Source organism: Lactuca serriola, chromosome 4, assembly GCF_051521515.1.
Source record: "Lactuca serriola cultivar US96UC23 chromosome 4, Lser_US96UC23_V15, whole genome shotgun sequence".
Lineage (NCBI taxonomy): Eukaryota > Viridiplantae > Streptophyta > Magnoliopsida > Asterales > Asteraceae > Lactuca > Lactuca serriola.
The window spans coordinates 56,196,751-56,215,470 of NC_136411.1; the positions used below are offsets into that span (position 1 = coordinate 56,196,751).

At 34.8% G+C, this 18,720-nt stretch overlaps 2 protein-coding genes across 2 annotated transcripts; one reads left to right on the forward strand and one right to left on the reverse strand.

Moving 5' to 3' along the window:
• Nucleotides 1-2,760: 2,760 nt before the first annotated feature.
• On the reverse strand, nucleotides 2,761-4,970 carry LOC145101641 ((+)-neomenthol dehydrogenase-like). Its single transcript, XM_079038886.1, has 5 exons — nucleotides 4,818-4,970; nucleotides 4,042-4,288; nucleotides 3,899-3,964; nucleotides 3,585-3,764; nucleotides 2,761-3,508 (listed from the first exon to the last, which is right to left on the reverse strand). The coding sequence occupies exons 1-5, from the start codon at nucleotides 4,838-4,840 to the stop codon at nucleotides 3,131-3,133; spliced, it is 894 nt and encodes a 297-aa protein (XP_078895012.1). The 5' UTR covers nucleotides 4,841-4,970; the 3' UTR covers nucleotides 2,761-3,130.
• An 11,323-nt stretch (nucleotides 4,971-16,293) lies between these two features.
• Nucleotides 16,294-16,920, forward strand: LOC145098395 (uncharacterized). The gene has a single exon (XM_079036027.1). The coding sequence runs from the start codon at nucleotides 16,294-16,296 to the stop codon at nucleotides 16,918-16,920; it is 627 nt and encodes a 208-aa protein (XP_078892153.1).
• The last annotated feature ends 1,800 nt before the right edge of the window (nucleotides 16,921-18,720 follow it).

Sequence of the window (18,720 nt, forward strand, 5' to 3'; positions counted from 1 at the left end):
ATATTAAACGCCACTATCACCATCATTTCTCAAACAAAAATAAATTTCTGTTCTTATAGAATTATAATCATGAGTTTTTCAAATCTAAATACTAATAAACAAGAATTAAATTTTTTTCGTAAAATATTGAAACAATCTAAAAAATTTCTTTTAAAATTAAAAATAGATTCTAACATATCAATAATTAATTTTAATTATATATCCAATATTGAAGCAATACATATAATACGCCGTTTCTGTACCGAAGAAAAAAAAGCACTAGGGTTTGAGTTTTTACCCTTTCCTATGGAAGAACGACTAATGTTTTAGCCAATAGACAATCATCATCCAATGTGCTCTCAACCGGCATCGTAAATTGTAGGCGCTTTTTTTTTTGAAGAGGAAACATTATTGGGAAAATACCGCCAATAAGCATAAAATGGGGGTAAATTCAAAAATATAGACATGAAAAATATAAATTCCGGATATAGACATGTGTTCCGAGGAGGACCCTCCGCAAAACCATGAATCCTCCGCGGAGAGGGGTAGTTTTGTAATTTCACCCTCATGTTGTTGACAAATTCAATCCTCCTCTTTGGTCCCCCTCACTGGTCCCCGATTCCGCTTTGGCAAAAATGATCCTCCGCGTCGACTGTGAGTTATCGAGGATTCCGGAGACAATGACATCAGACGACGTCATTTGCCGGCGATTGTAGAATATTCGAGTTAAATTCCGGCACCGATGGAGGGCAATTTCCCCGATATTTTAGCTGATGGATTCGGCTCCCAGGTATTTCTCACATTCCCTTCTTTTGATTAATGTCATATGTGATTCAATTGTTACGAAAACCCAATTGATTACATGGAAATATATATACAAATTCAAATTTGGGATGTAAAGATTCACAGGTTCGATTTTGGGGAAGATCCCTTTCGCAGAGATATACGTCAGTCCGCAGAGGAGTCTCTGTGGAGTGATGTATTCCCTCCGCGGAATGATCTAAGTCAACAAAATTGGGTCTCCGCGGAGGCTAGAGGTCACTCCGCAGAGGGTGCTCCACGGAATGACCTAAAAATGCTTTTTCCAAAAAAAAAAAAAAAAATCTGCCCTTTTACATTCCTTTATATATATGAGGTATTTAGTTATATTTAAAAAATATGTTGCTATTTATTTTCAATTACTAACGTTTTATATAAAATTAAATGTTATGTTTTGTAGCACGATGATCTCAATCAAAAAGCGGATTTAACTTTAAAAGGCGTGGTGGGTACTATTATTAAAGACTATTTTCCGCGCTTAACACAATCACAACGACTATTATTCGAAGCTTCGCCGTTTGAAATATTCTTAGGAATGCATATCCCACATGGTGATCCCTTACTTGTGCATTTGATGATGTTGCACGAAGTAAGGTCTCAACAAATATTTGAAATGGGGAGGTTTCTTTTTGATATACAGGGGATGCAATTGGATTTTGGTGAAACTGAATATATTATCATTTGTGGTTTAAAAGTTAGTCCTTATGTGGGTTTACTCTACGACGAAAAAGGCCGGTCAAATTCAATCTTCGTGCTCGGTTGTTCCCAGACATTTCTGATGCACGTTTGTGGTGGAAAGATTTAGAAGACGACATTATGTCTCCGAATTATTTGTCACTTCAGGATGAAGATGTTGTAATGCTTATCTAGCTTGTTTTTATGTTGAAAGGTCTCCACGGACGGGACGTTAAAACGGGCATTCCCACGGTAATATACAAGCTTGCTGATAATATAGATGATTGGAATATAACTTGCAAATTAAATCATATTGCTATATATGATATCAATAGTTTAAATTCAAGATATTATTTTTCTATTTGATAATAGACAAAAAGAAAGAACAAAAGAAATAATAATAGTCGGCGTCTAAAAAAACTTGTTATAGTATTTTATATTGAATTCAAGTTCGTTTACTTGAATCAAAATAAATAAAAACACTAGAAAAACCATAAATAACTAAAACAGAAAACAAAAGGTAAAAAGGTAAAAAAAAATCAAATTGTTGAAAAATAAAGTTAAAAAATAAAAATAAATAAAGTATATATAAAAAAACGAAAATAAAAAATTTATATATAAAATTAAATAAAGAAATAAATAAAGTATACAAAAAACGAAAATATAAAATTTAAAACCATATGGTGTAATTTTTTGCAAACCTGAGAAACCAAATTTGAACTTTAAATCCAATTTTATGATTGATTTTGCAAAAAAGTTAACAAAGTTAACAATGAAACTCGTTAAGTGGACTAGAGTGTTAATTCTGTGAGAAAGTTATGACCATAACAATAATAAAAAAAATATTAGGGCTTTTTCCAATTACGTGTAATTTATTTTTTCAAATAGGTTCAAAAAACGTCTCCTAATAAAAAACATTAATATACATTTTCTCTGTATGACTTTTTATCTACAATATATTAAACAATAATACTACTTATTAGTAGTTTATAAATTTTAAATCACAACCAAACAATTTGTTTTTGCATCTTCTATAAAATTTGGTAATATTATAATTTTAAAATGCTTCGGTTTTTTAAAACCGATCCAACCGAATTCTAATTGGATGGGACTTGAATTTAGTTTGAACTATTCGGATCCATTTTTTGAAAACCAAAATCAATTTGGATCCACTTGAGTGGATCTGATTGAACCGATCCATCCAAACAAACAACCCTAATTGTAGTATATATACCCAAAAGAATAGATGCAAACAACCACTGTTCATCACTATCAAGCATCAAGCAATGGTAGAATAAGAATACAGTTTAATTCATGATATGTGTGGAGTACATTACATATGTGTGGAGTATACTACATATGTGGTCCCTGAGCATGGCCAATTGTTTCAGTTCTGATCCCATAAAGTTTACTATAACATTTTTGGTCCTATTCCACATAAAAACGACAATATTTCTGTGACCAAAAACAGTTATATTCAGGGACCACAAATAGTCATTTTGCTTGGAAAACACACACAAAAAAAAATTACAAACACTTGAAGCACCGACCAAAATTGCAAGTGAAAACCTTTTGGGACTAAAATTGCAAAAAACCAGCTATACCCAAGGACCAAAGTTGTAATTTACCCTTATGTATATCTAGGGTTACCTTTTCATTAGAAGGATGTGACACCATTTCTATCAAAGAAGCATCCAGAAGGACCATCATCCGGAAACAATGCAACCTTAACCGGGGTTTTAGCACCTTCTTCAGTACTTAATATGCCATTATTATAGTTAATATCTGTCTTAACATAACCTGGACACACACAATTGATGCAAAAACTTGTGTGTTTTTTGGCCAATATTCTCGTATAACCATTCATGGCTATTTTTGAAATCATATATGCTGACAATGTAGTAGGCCACCCTTTGGTTTCCAGCAATCCCTCTTTGAAATCATTCAGATACTGATTAAGCACTTCATCTATTTTCTCTTCTGTTAAGTTCTCAACATCACTCAGTATCCCTTTAGCCCATTCATTCTTCAAATCCTGAGACACACATGTTTTTCTTTTAAATTATGTTATTTAAGTACGCTATAAATTTAAGCTCCCAAAAAACTTTTACCTTTAACTTTCCCATGGAGGAGGAGACATTCACAATCCTTGGTGAATCTGATAATTCTAAAAGTGGAATGAAATGTTCAACCATTCTTTTTGCTCCATAGTAGTTTGTTTCCAGACATTCTACAGCCAACTCATTAGACTCGATGAGTGTCTTTATCAAATCAGTTTGACTTCCGGCTCCCTATATTCAAGAAAATATTTAATCATAAAAATATTCCAACTTACAGTTTTTTTTTTCTTTGATAAAACTATTATATTTACAGATGATAAAATGGTTTACACAAACTATGAAACAAAAGATGTTAAACCGCTTACCTTGGTACTTGAAGCTTTAAAAGCTTCTTCATCTCTCATAACTCCACCAATCCCAGAATTATTCACCTGTACATGATTTAATTCACATGAAAAGTAAAATCTTATTGCTTCTACATATTTGGTAATAGGGTTTTGAATAATACCAAGATATCAAGCTTTCCAAATTGGTTTTTCACAAATTGAGCTAAGGAAGCTACACTTGCAGGATCTGTAACATCAAGCTGATGAAATATAACAAGATCAGAAAGATGAGTTCCTTTGAATTTGTCAAGAGCATCGATCCCTCTTTTTTCATCTCTAGAAGTCAACACAACTTTCACTCCATTTGAAGCCAATTGCTTGCAAATTTCAAATCCTATCCCTTTGTTTGCCCCTGTTACCACTGCACATCTACATACACACCCACACCCACATTTACCATCAATTCTTTGCTAAATTGATTTTTTGATTAGGAAAGATTTAATAGTTAAACGAAATTACTATTGAACAAGTTTAACCTAAACGAAAACTGAGAGACTTAATAAATTTTATGATTTGAAACGAAAAGTAGGTTTAAACTTCGAAAATTCAGGATTCTAACTTCCGAGAACCTGAACTTCGTTAATTAGATATAAATTTGACGTTTTACTGTCAAATAGATCTTATCTACTACACAATAAAATAGTAACTAATTACTAGAAAAATTAATAAGAACATCAAATTAGGAAGAAAAAAATCTTGTGGGACAGCTGCAAAGCTAAAAAAACAGAAAAGTTTGACGACATATTTGATTTATAGAATATTAGCCGATTAGGTTTGAAGTTTGAAGATCAAGATTCTAATTATGAACAGTCAACAGATGGTACAAATGCTAATGATGGATTAGATCAAAATTAAGAACTACACTTGGTCGATAAACAATCACTGTAATAGCAGTTACCTGTTTCCCGCAGATTCTGCCATTTTTTGCTTGAATTTCTCGGCGGCTATCGTTTATGAACGAGAATGATGACCTTTCATATTTGTCCTTCGATTGATTTATCATGATGACCTTCAATTGATTTACAATTTTGGTCAATGAGAAGTCTCCGGAAAAGTTATTAAGAATAAAATAACAGAAATATTTATAAGATGATCGAAAGGGTGAATATATTTTTGATTTATACGTATTTAGTTATTATTTTTTTTTTTCTTTCATATTTGTCTTTTAACTTATTTAACTAGGGATGAGCAAAAGGACCGAACCGGCCCGAACCGGACCGGACCCGGTAACGGACTTCGGCCAAAATCAAGAACCGAACCGGCCCGGCGGTTCTACCGGTTATTGTCGTGTCTTCAAATGTTGGAACTCGTCCTTGAAAAATAACATCATACGGTTCTGGTTTTTGCCGGTTCTACCGGTTCCGATTCCTACTGGTTCCCGGTTCCAAAAATCCACAAAAACAACGTCCCGGTCCCGATCCGACCGGTTCCATCGGGTTCTAGTTCCGGTGTCGGTGCCGGTTCCGGTTCCGGCCGGTTCCCCGGTCCATATGCTCATCCCTATATTTAACTATACACGTTTAGTTATTATTTTTTTTCTTTCGTATTTGTCTTTTAATTTATTACTTCAGGTAAATCGAAAAAAATGACTTAATATGATAACATATTTATCACTTTGTATACATTTAATCATTAATATTTTTTTGTATATTTAGTCTTTAATATTTTTTTGTTGCAAAATAAATATTTGTTGTTATTATACACATTTAATACTTATGATTGATTTCTTTAGGTTTTTCTCACGACATCTTACGTGGGACAATCATTAATGATGTTTTTGAAGCTGTTCATACTTATGGTTGCCGCGACTCAGATTTTAACATGACTAATCTAAGCTGTTTGGTTGTTTAGGTTTTGTATTTTGGTTTAGGTTTTGTATTCTGAACGTTGTAACTTCTTCATACAATCTCGGATTTTAACGATCCTTATATCCACGTGTTTATATTTAAGTCTACTGCAACTTTTGTTTATATCGCTCCAGTTAAAAAGTAATATATTTTTACTTACGATCTTTATACACATGTGTTTTTTATGAATATATGTACGAACATTTTTTTTATAATATCGTAAGTAAAAATATATTAATTTTTAACGTGAGTAATTTAAAAGAAAATTGACGTAAACTCAAATATGAATGGATTGATATAAAAATCGTTAAAATCTAAGATCGTATGAAGAAATTCGATGTTCAAAACACAAGACCTAAGCACCAAGTACTCGAGGTCGCAGTTGCCCTAAACATGAACAACCCTGAACACTTGTCCTATGTAGGATGTCGTGAGAAAAACCTAAAGAAACCTTTCATAAGTATTGAATGCGTACAAAAACAAGGACTTATTTTGCAACAAGAAAAATATTAAGGACTGAATATGCAAAAAAAAATAAGGACTAAATGTGTACAAAGTGATAAATATATTACCCTATTAAGTCATTTTTTTCCGGCTTACTTGGAGTAACCGGACATAAGGACTAAATGTACAGTTAAAAAAGTTGAAGGGGCAAATGTGGACGAAAAAAAAACTCAATGATCAAATGTGTACAAATAAAAAAGTATATTACCCTTTTAAGTCTTTATCCCTTATTATAATTTCAACTAAAAGTTTTTGCAAAGGCTAATCTAAAATTTGACTTGACTACTCGTAATTCTATTTATATCCGACCATTGATGTCAAGACATCTAATACCGTTTGGCAAAAAGAGTCTTTTGATAAATATTTATAATTCCATCGAGCAAATATTATTTCTATCATCGAAACCGAAACCGTCGTTTCAGGTTTGGGTTTGAATTTTGTAAAACCGAAAAATTTGGTTTGTTATTCGGTTTGGTCCTTTGTAACCGGCTCGATATGTAAAACAAAGTTAACAAGCCACAAACCGACCCAAGGAATCGAAGCCGACTCATACATTATACTTTTTTAATACATTTAATATACTATTAATAATTGTTATATTACTTTGTTAGAATTAGAACTAGAAGATAAGTCAGGGATTAACCATTAGTTGGTACATTTAATATATTATTAATAGTTACTGTCTATCTACTTATTGACTTGAAACCGAATAACCCATAAGTTGAAACCCAAAAACCGAAACCCATGGTTAAAATCGAAAAACCGACCCAAGAAACCAAAACCTACACCTAATGGGTTCAAAAACAAAAAATCAAAATTTTTAATTTAGGTTCGGGTTTACCCCAAAACCTCCTAAACCAACCCATGTTCAAAATTAAAAACAACCATCAATTAATTTCATAGATGATATATGTACCATTGCAAAATGTTTGATGACCATTTTAGGTGCTACTACCAAATAAACAAAAAATATGATTTTTTTAGTACAATTACAATTAATTATATAATTTTTTACTTTCAATATCCCATCTTATTTCTAAATACAATTAACAACATTACTTCCAACTATCACCTTATTTGAATACTTTATAAAATGCTAATCCTAACATTCTAGTTAATCTAAAGTTAAAGTTGATATTTGACATTGTGAATAAAAAGATCGTTATATTTGTTACGATATAAATCCATTTGTCGATGACCCAAATAAAATGCTACCAACTAAAATGTCCGATTACATATTCAAAACGATGAGACTAGCCGAAGATGCCAACAAAAAGTACTTCGAAAAAAGTATGATACAAATGTGCAACTATTCTCTTATCAAATATGGAAGAAAATGAAGAATGGTCGATGCCATTAAAAAAACTAAAAAGATGCATACAAGTGGATTGGTGGTATGGATAAGGAGATTGACATGCTTATGTCAAAATATAATCATCTTGTAGATGTTACAAGAATTAAAAGATGTTTTATTAGTCGTAAAAAAGTAATGTATTAGTTATAATTTCATGATATTACGGATATAAAATTAAGTTTGTAATCAATATAATGTCATAGATTGCAATGTTATTTAATCGTTTTGATTTAAGTAGGGATGAGCAAAAGGACCGAACCGGACCGGACCCGGGAACCGGCTTCGGCCAAAATCAAGAACCAAACTGGCCCAGCGGTTCTACCGGTTCCAGGTTTTACAGGTTCTTATCGTGTCTTCAAATGTTGGAACCCATCCTTGAAAAATATCATCATACGGTTCCGGTTTTTGCCGGTTATATCGGTTCCGGTTCCTACCGGTTCTCGGTTCCAAAAATTCACAAAAATAACGTCTCGGTCCCGGTCCGACCAGTTCCATCGGGTTCCGGTTCCGACAGGTTCCCCGATCCATATGCTCATCCCTAAATTTAATTAATAAAAAAAATTAATGTCATTCTTGAGCATTACACACATATGTTATAAAAAGTAATTAACACAAATATATAGTACATATAAGTGTTACACACATCATTGTGAGACATGACAAGCTATCGTAATAAAATGGCATTTGCAAAAGATGTGTAATAAATACAAGCCATACTATGTCGAAAAGTCATAGCCGCTACTTGTGAATTGTGATGCAATCGGTATAAACAAAGGATTGCCAATCAATTACGTTTAATTTAATAAAAACTTATTTTGTAGTGTTCGCTTTTTCATTTACTAAATGATTTAAAAATCTTATCTTTATCCTTAATTTTAAAATTTTTATATGATTTTTGAGTTTAAAAAGGCGAATTTACATTAAATTTTGTAATGGATTTCAAATCTCCTAGTTATGTTTCTCATTCTCATTCAGTTAGAACTGATATGTATTGGTGAGTTCCTCATCGTCTATTCGATATGTTGATGAGAGTTGGACTTCCATTTACAAAGTCCAAAGTTCTTAAGGGATTGACGACTTTATAACTTGTTTTTACAAGTTCACCTAAGTTTCTTAGATCTCCACCGCCTATGCGACGAATATTGGTGGAAGTTGGTTTTCATCTCACGAAATTCAAATATAGCTTTTTACAAGTTACTTGATATGAATTGACGGGTTGCATCACCACTTGTCATCACAAATGTAACCCGAGTCCCATGGGTTCCCCTCCGCCTATTCAATGAGTTTGGTGGGAGTTGGTTTTCTTTTATGAAAATTAAAATATAAAATGATGTGTTTTCTAATTGAATTGGCGATTTTTATTTCAATTTACGGGTTCCCCACTGGTTTTGGTAGGAATTTGACTTCTTATTATGACATCTACAGTTTATAAGGAATTGACGGTGTGGTGGTATTCGTTTTATGAAGTCCAATTTACCTTTATAATGAATTGACAAATATGGTTCACATGCACTAGTTTGATCATTGGTGTTTTTCATGTTTGAAATGTACAAGTTTTGTTAAAGATGCGCTGAAGAGTTAAAATAATTTTTCATCAATTTCAAACAAAATTCAGTGAGTGTTTGTTTTAAATTGAAGATCAAATTGCAAGAGTTTACAAGTCCAACAACTAACTATGTTCAAGTTCATTTTGTAAGCCCATTTCAAGTCGATTTAATTTGGTCTTTCATGCTTTGAGAATGACAACAATATAGGAATCAGACAAGTATAAAAAATGTAAATTTGATCCTTGTGATTTGCAAAAATCTGTGGATAGGTTTCAAAAAGTTTCCGACTTGCATGAAAGGTCCAAAATCAAAAAAATTTCATGGTTTTGCTCCCAAAATTAAGAAATTCTCGTGGTCTTGATCCTTGGAAAACATGAAATGATGATTTTGCCATTTTAATTTATTTTTTGTATTTTTTTTTATATTTTCTTTAATAATTTATTAATTAAAAATGAAAACAAAAGAATAAGACTCACCCCTAATTTATCATAAAAGGTAAAAAATGGTAAAGGAACCATGTGTTGATTTCTCTCTAAATTTAATTTTTCTTCTTTGGTATGTAAAAAAGGAATTAATAAATCAATCGAATTCCAGAAGGCTTCATAAACTTCCATTTGTTTATATTTCGAGAAATAGTATCTCTTTGTTACAATTTTCATAACTGAATATTATGATCGCATTTCGAACATGCATGAATACATGATCTATAGGATAACTTCCCTCTTGAAAGGTATTTGGCGCTTTTATAAGATATTCACGATTCTTCTGTATTTGTTATCCAATAACCAATTCAATGGGTCCCGTCAAGCTAGCTATATGTTGTTATTATCGAGGATTCTCTACATAAGACGGTAAGATGATATCTTGAGCAGTTACATATCCAGGGCCCCTGACACAAATAGACGCCTCACAAGTTCCATAGAGATTATTTCTCAATATGACTTCTTTCACATTCATTAAAATTTCATGTACTGATTCTTGAATACTCATTATGCTAGAATAATTGTGTGATATTTCTCAGATTTTACAAGTGTGATACATGTTCCTTCGATTTCTCGAAGCCAAGCTCTTCGCATAGTAATGCCAATTTTTTCTGCTTGACCTTTCATAAGCAGAGACAGAATAAAGCGTCCATAAAGAATATGTTTACGGTCTGCTGCTGATTCTTTTTTCTCTATTTAAGGGTCTCATTGTTTGGGTAATCTGGTAGCAAAAAAGAGAAATAAATCGAGACCCACCTTTTCTTTTCTCAATCAATTAGCAGGCCAGGTATCAAAATTCTATAAAGAACAAAGGCGTATGGGATATACCATCAAGAAATTGACACCAAAGACTCATGTCTCTCTCCCTCTCTCTCTCTCTCTCTCTCTCTCTATATATATATATATATATATATATCTTCAAAATTTTGGGACCTGCAAATCATCTCCATAAAAATGGTTTTCACCATTGCTTCAGTCGTCTCAGGCTACGATTAAACATTGGAGCTCACAGCTTTCAACCAAACAAAACCTGATATTATTGGCTTCATAGATGCTAGAATCCCCCAAATCCCTCCCATCTTCTTAAATTTACCAAAAACCTCACAAATACATGCAACTCAAAGCACACAGACACACTCTTTGACCTTTGTTACCATGACATCCCTATTTTTACAGTCTGAAAAAATCGATTTTGTAAACGTCTCAAAAATTAAGACCAGAAATTTGAATTTTTGGTATAATAAAACCATCATTCAAAATGTGTTCATAAACCATAACATAATTAGAGTATGACCAAAACATCCAAATACATCATAGTCAAATAAAATGTGGAACAATATAGTGTATGTGATTCGATCACCCCAAGCTCTTCCCCTTGGATCCGGAAGTACCTGAAACACAAACTAAAAACTGTAAGCACAAAGCTTAGTGAGTTTCCCAAAACACCACATACCATACATATCTAACATACAACGAGCCATTGCCCAACACCCATCGGGCCATTACAAAAAATTGATTTTGTAAACGTCCCAAAAATTAAGACCAGAAATTTGAATTTTTGGTATAATAAAACCATCATTCAAAATGTGTTCATAAACCATAACAGAATTAGAGTATGACCAAAACATCCAAATACATCATAGTCAAATAAAATGTGGAACAATATAGTGTATGCGATTCTATCACCCCAAGCTTTTCCCCTTGTATCCGGAAGTACCTTAAACATAAACTAAAAACTGTAAGCACAAAGCTTAGCGAGTTCCCCAAAATGCCACATACCATACATATCTAACATACAACAGGCCATTGCCCAACACCCATCGGGCCCCGCCTAACATCGAGCCCTTAATATCATGTGATGGGCCCCGCCCGGTAACATATAGACACATAAAAACATGCAATAATCACTAAGACAAATAACATACAATACATTCATCAGGTCCCACCTGACATCGGGCCTCCCCCGGTATACATATCACATACAACACATGCAGGAGTCTCGCAAACAACTAGCATCCTATCCGTAACAAACCATGGGCTGGAATTGGTGCCTTCGAACCATTAAGCACAATGAGGAAACTCACCTCAAGCTGCCGAACATCACAAATAAAAGCTCGGACTACCGATCCAGAAAATCTGCGCGTTAACTAATAAAAAACCCAATTAGTAAGTTGGGCCATAAACCAAGATATGAATCTCATTTATCAGTCCAAAGTCCTGGGTAAAAGACCATTTTACCCCTTCCTCACTTGGCCCAATAGATAAGGCCTAACCTAATAGCTCCAAAAGCCTAAATTCCTAAATGACATTCAAAGCCCATTATTGCCCAATCCAAGAAGGCCCAAAGTCCAGAAATGATTCAAGGAAGTTAAGGGTCCAAGCCAAATCAAATCAAAGCCCAAATAAACCAAGCCCACAACTCCATCGACCCACTTATTAGCATACGCTCGGCGTACCAGGCGCATATGCCTTATATATCTGATTGATCCGGAGATAGGGCTCGCACCTAGTATGCTCAGCATACTTAGGAGTCTGCCTCGCGTATTGGCCTGATTCCAAATTATTGGGCAAAAGTCTTAACCACTTAAGATCTTAACATCCAACCCTCAAACTAACATCATATTAAGGTCCTAAACCATAAAGTCGAAGACTTTAAGCCTTTGCATGGCTAAAAACACCCCACAGTCCAATTCTAGCATGTTAACTCCATTAAGAAGAACATTAACCTTGCATGATTGAGATAAACCCTTCAAGTTATCATTTTTATATACAAGGGACCTCAGAAAATCCTAGATCTATCACCTTAAGTTGGTAGAGTAGCCCATACTCCCAAACAAGGCTTAAAGGACCCAAAAGTGCACAAATAAAGTCCTAAACTAGATCTAGCATAAGGAACCATCAAGTTAGGATCTTCATACCTCAAATAGCTTGCAAAGGTGATGAAGATCCTGGATCTTCAAGCTCCAAGTCCACCAAAGCCTCACCACCAAGCTTCATTTCCTTCAAGGGGTACAAAAACACCACAAAAATCACACAAAGGCTCACAATCACTCAATGAAGATTATAGTTTTGTTCTTAGGGTTTGGATAAGTGGAGGTTGACCATAAGATGCACCCAAGGCAACATAAGTTGCTTAAATAGGGAACAAACCCTAAAAATTAGTGTTTTCCCCTGCTTAGCGTACGCCCAACGTACTCCCATGTATGCCCAACGTACGTGGGTGCCTCTACATCCATACTTCGAGCCGGTATGCTCAACGTACTCGGATAGGGACCAATAATGAAAATAATTTACACATATGTATTAAAAGGAACATAACCCTAAATTGTGAATGTTACAATTATCCCCTACTTGAAATCAAACTTCGTCCTTGAAGTCCGCTACCACAAATAGATATGGGTAATGCTCCATCATCATATCCTTAGGCTCCCACGTTTATTCTGAACCCTTGTGGTGCTGCCACTGGACTTTCACCAACTCAATAACCTTGTTCCTCAAGGTTTTCATCTTCCCATCAAAGATCTCCACCGGTCTCTCGATATAATTTAGGCGATTATCCACTTAAATATCCTCCAGTGGAACTACCACAAAATTATCCACCAAACACTTCTGAAATCGAGATACGTGAAACGTGTTATGGATCTGACTAAGCTCCTCGGGAAGATCCAAGAAATAAGCTACCCAGCCCACCAGTGCTAAAATCCTGAAAGGACCGATGTACCTGGGGCCCAACTTGACCCTCTTCCTGAATTGGATGACACCTCTCCAAGGTGACACCTTTAGGAGGAACCATGTCCCCAACCTGGAACTCGAAATATGTTCGGTGCTTGTCAGTATAGCTCTTCTGCCGACTCTGAGTTGTCTGAAGTCTACCCTGAACCTGTTGAATCAACTTAGTAGTCTTGAGTACCACTTCAGTACTCCCTATGACTCGCTGACCGGCCTCGCCCCAGCATATCAGGGTCTGGTATTTCCTCTCACAGAGCATCTCAAAAGGAGGTCGATCGATGTTGGCGTCATAATTGGTGTTATACGAAAACTATGCCAAAAGGAGATACGTATCCCAACTCCCACTGAAATCCAATACACACGCCCATAGCATATCCTCTAAGATCTGGATAGTTCACTCACTTTGTCTGTCAGTCTGCAGGTGGAAAGTCGGGCTGAAGTGCAGACGAGTACCCAACTCCTCGTGAAACCTCTTCCAGACCTGGAAGTAAACCGAACGTCCCTGTTTGAAACCGGAACCCCATGTCGTGCCACAACCTCCTTGATGTATATGTCGGCCAACTTCTCTGCAGAGATACTCTCCTGAATTGGAATAAAATGTGCGCTCTTGGTTAATCCATCCACGATGACCCAAATCGAATCCACTCCATGTGCTGTCTGAGGTAACTTCGTAATGAAATCTATGGTAATCTCTTCTGATTTCCAAATGGGAATGTCTAATGGTTGCATCTTTCCGTGAGGTCGCTGATGTTCGGACTTGAGTTTCCTGGAAGTCAAGCACCTCTCCACATACCAAGCTACATCCCTCTTCATACACGACCACCAATAATCGGGATGGATATCTCTATACATCTTTGTCAACCCGGGATGATTAGAGAATCTCGATTTGAGCGCCTCCTCCATCAAAACCTTTCGCGCACCACCCCAGTAAGGAACCCACACCCTCAGATGGAGAGTCAATAACCCCTGACTATCATAATCGATGGAAGCCACCTGACCCACTATACACTCACTCTTCCGGTGCTCTTTCTTCATAGCCTCAACCTGAGCCTCTCGGGCTCTTGCCCTTAGATCCTAAAGTACCTGAAACAACCAACAAACTGTAAGCCCTAGACTATAGTTGTATTTTTAGGAAAAATACTTAGTTCTCTATAGTCTTTAGCTCTGATACCAATCTGTCACACCCCGACCGACGGCGGAAATGTCGGGGTTGCGACGTTTACAATTGGAACCACAGTCAACCACATATATTGAACATTCATAAATTATTATATTACGAACTTTGTTTTTGTAAACATTGTTACAATATAGTAATTATTCAAATACAAAACATTAAAATAGACCAAATTCATAATAATGAAAGGAACTACGATCTCCTTGAAATCGATGGTTCACCTCCAACTTCTTAGTTACATGAGAATACACATTTAAAATACGTCAACAAAATCTGTTGGTGAGTTCCACAGATTTTGACTTAGTGAATTTTATATAAAATATACAGATAAAATTTGGAGTATTTGCAAAAAGATGTTTAACCCAAAAATATTACTAGTGTAATTATCATGAAATTGTATAATTGTAAATCGGTCTAATTATTTATGTTAACTTACTTATAATACATAACTGATGACCAACATCTTTTCATGAGTTGCAATATAAAGTATTTATTTTATTTAAATAAACAAATCGTCGCTTTGTACTACATACAACCTTGCTGAAGTTTGTATTATTATTTATGTATCCAGGATGTTGTGGAGTAAATAATCGAGCTATGACTTGTTCAAGCCTCAATGAAGCACAAAAAGGTGCTTGTTGTCCCAACGACGCTTCATAGGCATCGTGATAAAATAATAAGGTAAAGAAAACAAGAAGTTATCGTCTGATTTGTCTCGTCATACGAAGGTTGTAGCTAGCAACCACACAAACGGGGGTGTCAACCCGTATAAATCTATACACAACGTTCTTCGCTCACAAAGGATTAACGGTTATAACAGAGGACTTTACTAAGTTGATTTTCTTAGTTTGATGAATAAGAGACTCCCTAAACAATCCCAAGTTTTGTTACCGTTCTAATATTTACGATATTTAGAAACATAATGTCGTATGTTTACCAACTTTAAAGGTAAGTTAATACCGTTTCCCTGACACTGTAATGACTTGATCATACGAAAGATAATGTAGATATTATTATTAACAAATAATACCCCCTTTTAAAATTCATTATCGGGTATAAACATAACCGTAAATTTAAAGTTATTTATATAGTTTTGCTAAAGCCTAGTTTATGTCGGGGCATAATTATAATTATATATAGTGATATGTTAATATATTCACTTTTATTTATAAAACACCCACGTGAATATATCAAGTCAATTTATAGTAACAACATATATATATATATATATATATATATATATATATATATATATATATATATATATATATATATATATATATATATATATATATAACTTCGTTTTACAAAGTGAATATTATAAATGTCTATTTTTTATAATAATACATGTATATCTTTATAAATCATTTCATGTAAATTCTAACATGAAATGAATTATGGTATGTCTTTGTGACATGTTTGAGAAAACAGTTTCAAATTTAATATTAGCATAAAATGGAATATAAACCCAAATATAACATAGATTGTAAATAAACTTAAATAAGTGTTAATGAGTTTAAACGACATAATTGGTCTGTTGGAATCGTTATCTTCTCAGTTGGAGTCACTATCTTCACAAATTAGATATATGTTTATCTTTGTTTCAAATTAATCGTTATCTTTAAATCATTATATAAACTATTGTAATTGGTTTTCTGGAAGTTATGAGAATATACAATACTTTCATAAATTTTGTTAATTCACATGGTATCAGAGCAGGTCTGGAAACCCTAAGCCATGACAGGCCCTGCTGATGCGTCTTCATCCAAGACGCCCATTGATATCACGTCTCCATTCTTCCTCACTCCTGCTGATCATCCAGGCCAAAAATTCGTTGGAGAAAATTTACTCCATGACGGAAATTACAGTGATTGGCAAAACGAGATGACAAATGCATTGTTTGCCAAAAACAAGATGGGTTTTGTTGATGGCACAATGCCAATGCCAAAAGAAGATTCTGACGAGTTGATGAATTGGAGGAGATGTAACGCAATGGTTCGAGGATGGCTGGTAAGCTCAATGGAAAAGGAGATTAAGATAAGTGTCAAGTATGCAGCCACTGCACGCGATATTTGGGTGGACCTTGGAGAATGCTTTGGAAAAGAAAATGCCCCCAGATCATATGAGCTGAGAAGAACCGTCACCACCATACGTCAAGGAGATATGTCTATATCTGCATACTACACAAAGCTTAGGAGTGTATGGGATGAAATACAATCTATAAGTCCCACACACTCCTGTGTTTGTAAAGGCTGCAAATGCGACGTCAACAAAGAGTTCATGAAGCTTCGAGAGAAAGAAAGATTATACGACTTCCTAATGGGAATAAATGATGAGTATAACGCTGTCAAGACACAATTTTGAGTTCCACTCCGTTACCAGCTCTTAGTATTGCCTACCATCTGGTAAGCCAAGATGAACAACAAAGAATTGTTGGGATGAATCGTCATGCTGGTGGTGATGCAGCAGCCTTCCAAACCTATGGAAAAATTGTTCCTTTTCTTGGTAGAGTTTTGCGAGATCTCCTTTCTTTTCGGACCAATCAGGTTGCAGAAAACAACAAAAAGACTTCTCCTACTGCCAACATGACAGGTAAAATCACTAAGGCTAATAATTCTTGGATTATAGATTATGGGGCTAGTGATCATGTTATACATCGGGAAAATTGGTTAGAAAATGTTAAAACCAAAAGTGATTATACGTCCGTGACTATCCCTAATGGTGAGACATTGGAGGTTAAAAGGGTGGGTGATATACACTTGTCTAAAGGTTTTAGTCTTAAGGATGTTTTAAGTGTGCCAGATTTTAACTGCAATTTATTGTCGGTCAGTAAGATCACACGAGATCTAAATTGCTCTTTAACCTTCCTTCCGGACAAATGTTTTGTACAGGACTTACCTTCGAAGAAACTGATTGGGATGGGTAAAGAATAGGATGGCCTATACTACCTTGAACCATTCAAACAAAACAAAGCGGTCATGGCAGTATGGACTAAAAGTGAAATATGGCATAAGAGATTAGGACATGCTTCTGATGCAGTCCTTAAGAAGATCCAACATTTAGAAAATATAAACACTAGTAGTCATTTTTGTGATTCATGTATTCGTGCAAAACAAAGTAGATTACCGTTTCCTATAAGCTTTGCTAAAACTTCTAGCTGTTTTGACTTAATTCATGTTGATATTTGGGGTCGTTATAGACATGCTTCTATTGATGGTGCACATTATTTCTTGTCTATTGTTGATGACTTCAGTCGTGGTGTTTGGGTATATCTTATGAAAACTAAAACAGAAGCAGCATATTTTTTAGTCATGTTTTATAATATGGTGGAAACCCAATTTGGAAAACGGGTCAAACGGATCCGAACAGATAATGGATCTGAGTTTAGATCTCAACACATGTTGGAATTCTACATGAAACATGGAATCTTGCTTGAAACATCATGCCCATATACACCACAGCAGAACGGAGTTGTCGAGAGAAAACATCGACATCTTCTTGAAATGGCTAGAGCTCTCCGGTTTCAAGCTTCTCTTCCAATCGAGTTTTGGGGTGAGTGTGTTTCCATGGCAGCATATGTCATAAATAAACTACCAACACCAGTTTTAAATAACAAAACTCCTCATGAAATACTGTTAGGAAAAGAACCTACTTACAGTCAATTTCGAGTTTTTGGGTGCTTAGCTTATGCCCATGACAGTGTTGGTAAAGCAGATAAGTTCTAAGAAAGAGGGAGAGCATGTATATTTCTTGGATATCCTAATGGAAAAAAGGGGTACAAGCTATATGAGTTGAAGAGTCATAGGATATATAACACACGAGATGTAACCTTCGTTGAAAACATTTTCCCTTTTGGAGAAAATTACAATAATAATGCAAGTACTAACGATAAAACTTTTGTTGATGCCATGACTGGTGCAAAAGTTTTTGTTGAAAATTTGGTTCCACAGGTTCAAACTCGTGAAGAAACAAGGGAGAATAACAATGAGACCAACAACAATCGCTCTCAATCAGAATAAACACAAGATGATAGGGGCGAAGCTGACAATACTCCACCAATAAATGAACCACCAACTGATCTTAACGAGGGATTACGACAAAGTACTCGTCACAGAACGATGTCAAAATAGTCTGATGGCTTTGTTACTGATTTACCTCCTTCTC

Bases quoted from the DNA above. Each gene is read 5' to 3' on its own strand.
- LOC145101641 (XM_079038886.1), bottom strand. From the start codon at position 4,840: ATGGCAGAATCTGCGGGAAACAG. The intron at 4,289-4,817 runs GTAACTGCTATT...GTGTGTATGTAG, and splicing joins GCAGAATCTGCGGGAAACAG to ATGTGCAGTGGTAACAGGGG. The intron at 3,765-3,898 runs GTAAGCGGTTTA...TCTTGAATATAG, and splicing joins TTAAAGCTTCAAGTACCAAG to GGAGCCGGAAGTCAAACTGA.
- LOC145098395 (XM_079036027.1), top strand. From the start codon at position 16,294: ATGACAGGCCCTGCTGATGCGTCTTCATCCAAGACGCCCATTGATATC.